Below are 11,633 nucleotides of genomic sequence, written 5' to 3'. Positions count from 1 at the left end.
GCAGTGTCAGGAAGCATTTCTGAGGTTCTCAAGGCGTGTGGAGTTTCAGATGCAATTGGGGGAGGTGTTGAAGGTTCAGCTGAAGAAGGGGAATACACAGGGATTTTGGTGTAGTTTGTTGTGAGATGAATTGCTGGAAGTACTGTGTGGATGGGACTCAAAGTGGGTTCCTCTGTATATTTTGCAGTGGACCTTTCAGAAAATGGAGTTTCAGCAGATGTTGAAGGAGAAGCGACCTCCTCTGTTGACAAGGCTGTTGCAGAAATCGTGGTTGCGGTTGTTGAGATATTGATCACTGAGATTGAGGATGCTGTCAAGTGGAGTTCTTCAGTGGATGATGAAAGGAAAGGAATTTCTGTTCGAGATATTTCAGGAGAAATCCGAAGCCACTCAGAAGACGCTTCCTGTGACAACGTCCCATCTGTGGGAGCAGGAGATGTTTCTGAGAAGGTGACCTTTGCCGATGGGGAAGACTCCAGAACATCAGTGGCTGTTGGTTTTCTGCTGGAAATCGCAGTTTCAAGAGCTGCAGTGATGGAGGTTCTTTCCTCAGGAACAAATGAAATTGGTGAGATCAGAGTTCGTTCAGTCGTTAATTCTATGGAAGGCCTTGAAGTTGTTGTTGATGCTGGTTTAGTTTCAATGGCGTCCTCTTGGGTTGTTGCCGTAGCAGTGTCAGGAAGCATTTCTGAGGTTCTCAAGGCGTGTGGAGTTTCAGAAGCATTTGTGGGAGGTGTTGAAGTTTCAGCTGAATAAGGTGAATACACAGGGATTTTGGTGTAGTTTGTTGTGAGATGAACTGCTGGAAGTGCTGTGTCGATGGGACTCAAAGTGGGTTCCTGTGTAGATTTTGCAGTGGACATTTCAGAAAATGCAGCTTCAGCAGACATTGACGGAGAAGCCACTTCCTCTTTTGACAAGGCTGTTGCAGAAATCGTGGTTGCGGTTGTTGAGATATTGATCACTGAGACTTGGGATGCTGTCAAGCCGAGTTCTTCAGTGGATGATGAAACGACAGGAATTTTGGTTGGAGATATTTCAGGAGAAATCCGAAGCCACTCAGAAGATGCTTCAGGTGACAAATTCCCATCTGTGGGAGCAAAAAATGATGTTTCGGAGAAGGTAACCTTTCCCGATGGGGAAGACTCCAGAACATCAGTGGCTCTTGGTTTTCTGCTGGAAATCGCAGTTTCAATCGCTGCAGTGATGGAGGTTCTTTCCTCAGGAACTAATGAAATTGGTGGGATCAGAGTTTGATCAGTCATCAATTCTCTGGAAGCCGTTGAAGTTGTTGTTGTTGCTGGTTTGGTTTTAATGGCGTCCTCTTGGGTTGTTGCCGTAGAAGTGTCAGGAAGCATTTCTGAGGTTCTCAAGGCGTGTGGAGTTTCAGAAGCATTTGTCGGAGGTGTTGAAGGTTCATCTGAAGAGGGTGAATACACAGGGATTTTGGTGTAGTTTATTGTGAGATGAATTGCTGGAAGTACTGTGTGGATGGGACTCAAAGTGGGTTCCTGTGTCGAACTTGCAGTGGACGTTTCAGAAAATGTCGCTTCCGCAGACATTGATGGAGAAGCCACTTCTTCTGTTGACAAGGCTGTTGCAGAAATCGTGGTTGCGGTTGTTGAGATATTGATCACTGAAACTTGGGATGCTGTCAAGCCGAGTTCTTCAGTGGATGATGAAACGAGAGGAATTTTGGTTTGAGATATTTCAGGAGAAATCCGAAGCCACTCAGAAGATGCTGCAGGTGACAATGTCCCATCTGTGGGAGCAGGAGATGTTTCGGAAAAGGTGACCTCTGGCGATGGGGAAGTCCCCACAGTATCAGTGGCTGTTGGTTTTCTGCTGGAAATGGCAGTTTCAAGAGCTGCAGTGATGGAGGTTCTTTCCTCAGGAATTAATGAAATTGGTGGTATCAGAGTATGTTCAGTCGTCAATTCTTTGGAAGGCCTTGAAGTTGTTGTTGATGCTGGCTTAGTTTCAATGGCGTCCTCTTGGGTTGTTGCCGTAGCAGTGTCAGGAAGCATTTCTGAGGTTCTCAAGGCGTGTGGAGTTTCAGAAGCATTTGTGGGAGGTGTTGAAGGTTCAGCTGAAGAGGGTGAATACACAGGGATTTTGGTGTAGTTTGTTGTGAGATGAACTGCTGGAAGTGCTGTGTCGATGGGACTCAAAGTGGGTTCCTGTGTAGATTTTGCAGTGGACATTTCAGAAAATGCAGCTTCAGCAGACATTGACGGAGAAGCCACTTCCTCTTTTGACAAGGCTGTTGCAGAAATCGTGGTTGCGGTTGTTGAGATATTGATCACTGAGACTTGGGATGCTGTCAAGCCGAGTTCTTCAGTGGATGATGAAACGACAGGAATTTTGGTTGGAGATATTTCAGGAGAAATCCGAAGCCACTCAGAAGATGCTTCAGGTGACAAATTCCCATCTGTGGGAGCAAAAAATGATGTTTCGGAGAAGGTAACCTTTCCCGATGGGGAAGACTCCAGAACATCAGTGGCTCTTGGTTTTCTGCTGGAAATCGCAGTTTCAATCGCTGCAGTGATGGAGGTTCTTTCCTCAGGAACTAATGAAATTGGTGGGATCAGAGTTTGATCAGTCATCAATTCTCTGGAAGCCGTTGAAGTTGTTGTTGTTGCTGGTTTGGTTTTAATGGCGTCCTCTTGGGTTGTTGCCGTAGAAGTGTCAGGAAGCATTTCTGAGGTTCTCAAGGCGTGTGGAGTTTCAGAAGCATTTGTCGGAGGTGTTGAAGGTTCATCTGAAGAGGGTGAATACACAGGGATTTTGGTGTAGTTTATTGTGAGATGAATTGCTGGAAGTACTGTGTGGATGGGACTCAAAGTGGGTTCCTGTGTCGAACTTGCAGTGGACGTTTCAGAAAATGTCGCTTCCGCAGACATTGAAGGAGAAGCCACTTCTTCTGTTGACAAGGCTGTTGCAGAAATCGTGGTTGCGGTTGTTGAGATATTGATCACTGAAACTTGGGATGCTGTCAAGCCGAGTTCTTCAGTGGATGATGAAACGAGAGGAATTTTGGTTTGAGATATTTCAGGAGAAATCCGAAGCCACTCAGAAGATGCTGCAGGTGACAATGTCCCATCTGTGGGAGCAGGAGATGTTTCGGAAAAGGTGACCTCTGGCGATGGGGAAGTCCCCACAGTATCAGTGGCTGTTGGTTTTCTGCTGGAAATGGCAGTTTCAAGAGCTGCAGTGATGGAGGTTCTTTCCTCAGGAATTAATGAAATTGGTGGTATCAGAGTATGTTCAGTCGTCAATTCTTTGGAAGGCCTTGAAGTTGTTGTTGATGCTGGCTTAGTTTCAATGGCGTCCTCTTGGGTTGTTGCCGTAGCAGTGTCAGGAAGCATTTCTGAGGTTCTCAAGGCGTGTGGAGTTTCAGAAGCATTTGTGGGAGGTGTTGAAGGTTCAGCTGAAGAGGGTGAATACACAGGGATTTTGGTGTAGTTTGTTGTGAGATGAACTGCTGGAAGTGCTGTGTCGATGGGACTCAAAGTGGGTTCCTGTGTAGATTTTGCAGTGGACATTTCAGAAAATGCAGCTTCAGCAGACATTGACGGAGAAGCCACTTCCTCTTTTGACAAGGCTGTTGCAGAAATCGTGGTTGCGGTTGTTGAGATATTGATCACTGAGACTTGGGATGCTGTCAAGCCGAGTTCTTCAGTGGATGATGAAACGACAGGAATTTTGGTTGGAGATATTTCAGGAGAAATCCGAAGCCACTCAGAAGATGCTTCAGGTGACAAATTCCCATCTGTGGGAGCAAAAAATGATGTTTCGGAGAAGGTAACCTTTCCCGATGGGGAAGACTCCAGAACATCAGTGGCTCTTGGTTTTCTGCTGGAAATCGCAGTTTCAATCGCTGCAGTGATGGAGGTTCTTTCCTCAGGAACTAATGAAATTGGTGGGATCAGAGTTTGATCAGTCATCAATTCTCTGGAAGCCGTTGAAGTTGTTGTTGTTGCTGGTTTGGTTTTAATGGCGTCCTCTTGGGTTGTTGCCGTAGAAGTGTCAGGAAGCATTTCTGAGGTTCTCAAGGCGTGTGGAGTTTCAGAAGCATTTGTCGGAGGTGTTGAAGGTTCATCTGAAGAGGGTGAATACACAGGGATTTTGGTGTAGTTTGTTGTGAGATGAATTGCTGGAAGTGCTGTGTGGATGGGACTCAAAGTGGGTTCCTGTGTCGAACTTGCAGTGGACGTTTCAGAAAATGTCGCTTCCGCAGACATTGAAGGAGAAGCCACTTCTTCTGTTGACAAGGCTGTTGCAGAAATCGTGGTTGCGGTTGTTGAGATATTGATCACTGAAACTTGGGATGCTGTCAAGCCGAGTTCTTCAGTGGATGATGAAACGAGAGGAATTTTGGTTTGAGATATTTCAGGAGAAATCCGAAGCCACTCAGAAGATGCTGCAGGTGACAATGTCCCATCTGTGGGAGCAAGAGATGTTTCGGAAAAGGTGACCTCTGGCGATGGGGAAATCCCCACAGTATCAGTGGCTGTTGGTTTTCTGCTGGAAATAGCAGTTTCAAGAGCTGCAGTGATGGAGGTTCTTTCCTCAGGAATTAATGAAATTGGTGGTATCAGAGTATGTTCAGTCGTCAATTCTTTGGAAGGCCTTGAAGTTGTTGTTGATGCTGGCTTAGTTTCAATGGCGTCCTCTTGGGTTGTTGCCGTAGCAGTGTCAGGAAGCATTTCTGAGGTTCTCAAGGCGTGTGGAGTTTCAGAAGCATTTGTGGGAGGTGTTGAAGGTTCAGCTGAAGAGCGTGAATACACAGGGATTTTGGTGTAGTTTGTTGTGAGATGAACTGCTGGAAGTCCTGTGTCGGTGAGTTTTGCTGTCTCTTCTTCATTTGCGACTGTTGGGAGTTAATATTTGTTAATGTTGTCTCATGCTTTTTCATTTGTCACAGCTTTATTTTTATATCTCCTGATGTGTTTGCAACATTGATTTCATATTTGGCAGTGCATGTATTTACAGAATATCAACTTTTGCAAAGAATATGTAGGTTTGAAAAATAATTCATTTTTCATTTTAAGCATGTTGGAGGAAACCTCAAAAAGGGATTCAGCCATTCGCCCCTCCTGTCTGTCTTTTCTCTGCATCGTATTCTGTCATTTTTACTTTTATCACGGTCTTATTTTATTTTTGCAACTTGCTTCGATCACTGATCATCTCCATCCCATTTCTCTCTCCAGGTGCATCATTTCAGTGGGGTAACTGCATACAATGGCCTTCTCTTTACTGGAGATACCAATAGATATTTGATGTCTCCAACATCAACGCATCCACTTCGAAGCCGGCTTTACTTTCATCCCCAACATCATTGGAATCTCCTGCAATGAAGCTCAGTCTATGGGCCTGTCACTTTGCCATTGCAGACAGGTCGGCAGTGTCTGTATTCTTCCGTCTCCTTTCTGGTCTTGCACCCTCTGCCCTCTCCACCCCCATCCCAGGTACAGTGGGGAGAACATGTATTTGACACTGCCGATTTTGCATGTTTTCCCACTTACAAAGCACGGAGAGGTCTGTAATTTTTATCATAGGTACACTTCAACAGTGAAAGACGGAATCTAAAACAAAAATCCTGAAATTCACATTGTATTATTTTTAAATAATTAATTTGCATTTTATTGCATGAAATAAGTATTTGATACATCAGAAAAACAGAACTTAATATTTGGTACAGAAACCTTTGTTTGTAATTACAGAGATCAGACGTTTCCTGTAGTTCTGACCCAGGTTTGCAGACTGCAGCAGGAATTTTGGCCCACTCCTCCATACAGATCTTCTCCAGATCCTTCAGGTTTCGGGGCTGTCGCTGGGCAACACAGACTTTCAGCTCCCTCCAAAGATTTTCTCTTGGGTTCAGGTCTGGAGACTGGCTAGGCCACTCCAGGACCTTGAGATGCTTCTTACGGAGCCACTCCTTGGTTGCCTTGGCTGTGTGTTTCGGGTCGTTGTCATGCTGGAAGACCCAGCCACGCCCCATCTTCAATGCTCTTGTTGAGGGAAGGAGGTTGTTGGCCGAGATCTCGCGATACATGGCCCCATCCATCCTCCCCTCAATATGGTGCAGTCGTCCTGTCCCCTTTGCAGAAAAGCATCCCCAAAGAATGATGTTTCCACCTCCATGCTTCACGGTTGGGATGGTGTTCTTGGGGTTGAACTCATCCTTCTTCTTCCTCCAAACACGGCGAGTGGAGTTTAAACCAAAAAGCTCTATTTTGGTCTCATCAGACCACATGACCTTCTCCCATTCCTCTTCTGGATCATCCAGATGGTCATTGGAAAACTTCAGACGGGCCTGGACATGCACTGGCTTGAGCAGAGGGACCTTGTGTGCGCTGCAGGATTTTAATCCATGACAGCGTAGTGTGTTACTTTTGGTTTTCTTTGATACTGTGGTCCCAGCTCTCTTCAGGTCATTGACCAGGTCCTGCCATGTAGTTCTGGGCTGATCCCTCACCTTTTTCATGATCATTGAAGCTCCACGAGGTGAGATCTTGCATGGAGCACCAGACCGAGGGAGATTGACTGTTATCTTGAACTTCTTTCATTTTCTAATGATTGCGCCAACAGTTGTTGCCTTCTCACCAAGCTGCTTGCCTATTGTCCTGTAGCCCATCCCAGCCTTGTGCAAGTCTACAATTTTGTCCCTGATGTCCTTAGACAGCTCTCTGATCTTGCCCATTGTGGAGACGGAGTCTGATTGATTGAGTGTGGACAGCTGTCTTTTATGCAGATAACGAGTTCAAACAGGTGCAGTTAATACAGGTAATGAGTGGAAAATGGGAGGGCTTCTTAAAGACAAAACTCACAGGTCTGTGAGAGCCGGAATTCTTGCTGGTTGGTAGGTGATGAAATACTTATTTCATGCAATAAAATGCCAATTAATTATTTTAAAATTATACAATGTGATTTTCAGGATTTTTATTTTAGATTCCGTCTTTCACAGTTGAAGTGTACCTATGATAAAAAATTACAGACCTCTACGTGCTTTGTAAGTGGGAAAACCTGCAAAATCGACAGTGTATCAAATACTTGTTCTCCCCACTGTATATGCCAGGCACATAAGGTATCCTATCCATCAGCAACACCCTTCTCATAAAAATCACCAAATCGAGAATCACTGCTCACTACCTACCACTCATTCGTTCCTCTTTTCCCCACTTGTGGAACCAACTTCCACATGCACTTCAATCTCATTATTCCCTCCAGGTGTCCAAGACAGCTGTTCACCACAATCTCAGATCATCCCCCATCCAAAACCCTGATCTTTTCTCCACCTGTTAAACCACCGCCTCCCCCTTCCAAATTTTCCATTTGCATTTTGTATCAATCTTATCCACCTCTGCATTCTCCCTTACCCCTCAATCTTACCCGCGCATCCCTTGTTTGTCTCCGTTCATTCTTTCCCTCAGCCTTGCTGTTGGCATTTTGCCTTCTCTTTCTGCTTTTCCTTTTGTTGTGTTGCATCCTGATATTCATTCAGTGTTGTCGCTCTTCCACAAGCCTCAACTCTGTATGAAAAAAAAAGAAAAAAAAAAAAGAAAAAGAAAAAGGAAGGCATTCTCCAAGATGCAGCCCCCCCCACCCTGATCCATCTGCCTGTACAAGATCAGTAATTTTTTTTTACTCCACTTGCATCATGCAAAGTGGGGTTAGGCAATTGGTTCACTCTGTCTTTCTTTCTATCGCTGTACAGATGTTAGTCAATGATCAAGGAACGACTATTTTAATTGAATGTTCCATTTTGAACATGAATCGGAACGTGAATCAGAAAACAAACTTGCAGTTTAGCAGTACTTTGGCTCTGAATTTGGCAAATTGTATGGAGTCTCGTCCCGAGAGTGCAGGCGCACAGACGAGTGGGGTAAGTTTTTTTTTTCGTCTGCGAGACAGTCTAACAAAACTGAAAATCATTCCAAACAGGAAACTTACTGTTTTCAAGGATGTCATAAAGGACACAAACAGCAAGCATGAATAACTCATGCAACATACTCAATCAGGTGGTGTAAAAGAAGCTGCATCAATGGCAGTAAACTTCCAAATTTGTTTTTCGACAGCATGGAAAACTTTAATATTATTTCTATTGAATTATATACAGCACTTGAACACTATAGAACAGAAATGCATGTTTGCACTTCGATAAACCTTCCGTTTAGCAGTACTTTGCCAAAATATTATGCCATTTTTTTGCCATCTCAACCATTCAAATTTTCCAGATGTGCTCTCATGATGGTGGAATATCGAGATTCAGACAAAATTGGGGTTCGTGATCGCAAACAAATGTGCTCATGCACAGAAATATCGATCGTGCTCGGAAATGCAAAGCCAGAGTTGAAAAGATCCTTCCGATGTCCTTTTCTCAAGACTGCCAGGGTAAGGCGTTCCATGAACTCTTGAGTAACTTTTGTTTTGAACCCATCATGGAAGGACCTTGCACATTCCAGATCAATATCTTGCACAGGACTAGCTGAGCTTTCATGTCACCCCTTCATCGTTTCTGCCTTCCATCATTGAAGGGTTATTTTAATCAGCTTTCAATGTAAATAAATTACTTGCTTACGTTCATCTCGTCGTGTCGTAGACAAAAATATTTGGCACCTTGCACTTTTTTCAAATAACTCACAATTTTCTCGAAAATAAGTTGAAATTAACAAAAGTATTTTGTCTTCACAATTCTTTATTATCTTGCCAAAACGAAGTTTTTGCAAGATATGTTAGTCAGCTTGTATGTTTTTTTTTATTTTTTTGTCTGTAATCACGTATAAAAAATTCTGCAGAGCACAGTTATCATCGGAAAGTTTTGTAACTTCGCATATCAGAGGCCTATAGAGGTCCCTTTCAGTGCATAAAATTTTGAAGGTCAAGGTAAAAGGTCAAGGTCACTTTGGCGCAAATCAGGGGAGTCGACGAAACCCTTATTTTTTGAGTAATTTTGATCGGATCGTCTTCAAACTTCATGGGAATATAGTTCATGGTCTGGCGCTCAGGTGATTAATTTTTGGTGGCGATTGGTCTTGACCTTCATGGTTAGCACCTCAGGTCAAACATATTTGACCCCAAGGTCAAATTTTCAAGTTTTGGGAACCATATCGTGTAGTACCTCAAATTGAACACCTCGATGAGTGCTTTCTAGATATGTCAAGCTTGAGACATTATGACGTCATTTGGTGATGTTATGAGGCAAACGCATATTTTTCATGGTTACTCTGTAGAACGATTCTCATCGGAATCTCTCGTAGGCAGATATTCCAGAAGGAGTCGCTCCTGGTGGATAGCAGCTCTGTTCACCTCAGTGTGACCTTAAAGAAGTCACACGTGGTCACCTTTTGGCAAGATACGGGTCACCCTGCGGGTGACATTGGTTTTTATTTCATTGTTAATATGACAGAAACTTTGTTTTTCATTCAGAACTTAATATATCCTTTTATATCAGGAAATAAAAAGAAATGGCATTGACAAAATTATTGACACCCAAGACTTAATATTTGGTATCACAGCCTTTGGATAAAATAACTGCAGTCAAGCACTTCCTATAGCCATGAATGAGCTTCCTACACCTCTCTACTGGTAGTTTGGCCCACTCTTCTTGTGCAAACTGCTCCAGTTCTCCCAGATTTGAAGGGTACCTTCTCCCAACTGATGTTTTCAGATCTCTCCACAGGTGTTCAATGGAATGTCGATCTGGACTCGTTGCTGACCACTTCAGAACAGTCCAGCGTTTTATCTTGAACCATTCCTGGGTGATTTTTGAAGTGTGTTTGGGGTCATTGTCCTGCTGCAAGACCCATGACCTTCGACGGAGACCCAGCTTTCTGGCAATGGATTGAACATTGCACTCCAAAATGCCTCCTTGGTAATCTCCTGATTTAATGATGCCATGCACACATTCAAGGCACCCAGTGCCAAAGGCAGCACAGGCACCCCAAAGCATCACTGAACCTCCTCCATGTTTGACTGTTGGGAAGGTGTTCTTTTCTTTGAAGGCTTCATTTGGTTTTCTGTAAATATAGAGATGATGTCCAAATCCAAAAAGCTCTAATTTGGTCTCATCTGTCCACAAGAAATTCTCCCAGAAGGATTTTGGCTTGTTCAGGTGTGTTTTGGCAAACTCCAGTTGGTCTTTCTTATGTCTCTCTCTCTCAGCAGTGGGGCCTTCCTGGGTCTCCCACCATCAAACCCCCTTTCATCGAGTTGGTGACGGATTGTGCAAGTTGAAACTGTCGTACCTTGTGTCTGAAGTTCAGCTTGAATCTGTTTGGCAGTTGATCGAGGTGCTTTCTCCACCATTCGAACAATCCTTCGCTGCAATCTTCGATCAAGTTTTCTCTTACGGCCACGTCCAGAGAGGTTGGCTCCAGTGCCGTGGACCTTAAACTTCCTGATAACATTGTGTAGCATGGACATAGGAACATCAAAGTCTCTGGAGATGGACATAGCCTTGAGATTGTCCATACTTGGCTACAATCTTGTGTATTACCTCCTCAGACAATTCTCTGGTTTTCTTTCTTTTCTCCATGCTCATTGCAGGGCGCACAGGTCAGGTATGGGAGCATGTGCCAGAGCAGCGCGTCGCTGCGTCCACTTTCCGCCGGTACTCCAGGGGCCTACATCTGGCCATCCCCCAGGCTGATGCCTGGCCCATCCCAATCTCCTTGAGATGCCGATCAACCTGCTGCAACCACGAGGAACGTGGTTGGCCCATTGGCCTCCTCCACTCACGAGACTCCCTTGCTGAGAGAATCTGGTGAGCAGGATCAGCGTCAGGAAAACGAGCTACGTCTCCATACAGCTGCAGCTGACGCTCACGGACCATGCAGGTAACAAATCTCATTTGAGTCTCTCTCAGCAACCGCTCATTGGACACAAAGTCCGACCAACGAGAGCCAAGGATTCTTCGAAGAGACCTGGTACCAAAGGAATTAAGTCTCCATCTCAGATCCTTGGTCAGAATCCAAGTCTCACATCCATCGATCAAGACTGGAAGCACCAAGGACCTGAAGACTCGGACTTTCGTCCTCCCGCACAGGTACCGGCAGTGCCACACCGAATTATCCAGTGAATCCATGAATTCCCAGGCCCGACCCAGACGTCTATTGACCTCTGACTCACAGCCAGCAGAGACATGAATATCACTGCCAAGGGAAGTGAATCTCTCCACGACCTCAACATCCTCACCTCAAACAGACACAGAAAGGAGAGCAGCATCCAAGATGTCATTGAAAGCCTGGATCTTAGTGTTGACCCAAGAAACCCGCAATCCCAATGGCTCCGACTCTTCATTCAGCACTTCGAGGGCCTTGAGGGCCCCTCGAGGGCAGGGCACACAGTGACAAAAAACAGCAGGATGACTCATTTTCTCAATTCAAACTGGTTGAATGAGTGATTTATATATTGCAGGCACTTGCAACTCACCACAGGTGAGTTCATTTCCACAGTGAAGGAGAATCACCTTCTTAAAATTTAATGATTTCTAACAACTTCCAAAAGGTGCCAATAATATTGTCCAGGCCATTTTTGGATTTCTGTGTGGAATAAACTCAGATTTTGTAATTTTTCCAGCTTTTTTGTTTTGTTTCACTGCAAAGACATATGTGGATACCATTTTT

General features: G+C 44.5%; 1 protein-coding gene across 1 annotated transcript; it reads right to left on the bottom strand.

Annotated features, from left to right (window-relative positions):
- Positions 1-75: 75 nt before the first annotated feature.
- On the bottom strand, positions 76-10,461 carry LOC147016167 (uncharacterized). The gene is made up of 3 exons (XM_085849148.1): positions 10,359-10,461; positions 193-4,873; positions 76-79 (listed from the first exon to the last, which is right to left on the bottom strand). The coding sequence occupies exons 1-3, from the start codon at positions 10,459-10,461 to the stop codon at positions 76-78; spliced, it is 4,788 nt and encodes a 1,595-aa protein (XP_085705274.1).
- Between the last annotated feature and the right edge of the window lie 1,172 nt (positions 10,462-11,633).

This window comes from Eptatretus burgeri, chromosome 12, assembly GCF_056783735.1.
Source record: "Eptatretus burgeri isolate ZD-2024b chromosome 12, Ebu_testis_v1, whole genome shotgun sequence".
In the NCBI taxonomy this organism is placed as follows: Eukaryota; Metazoa; Chordata; class Myxini; order Myxiniformes; family Myxinidae; genus Eptatretus; species Eptatretus burgeri.
Note: the sequence above shows the minus strand (reverse complement) of the source record. Positions and strands in the feature narration are given on the sequence as shown.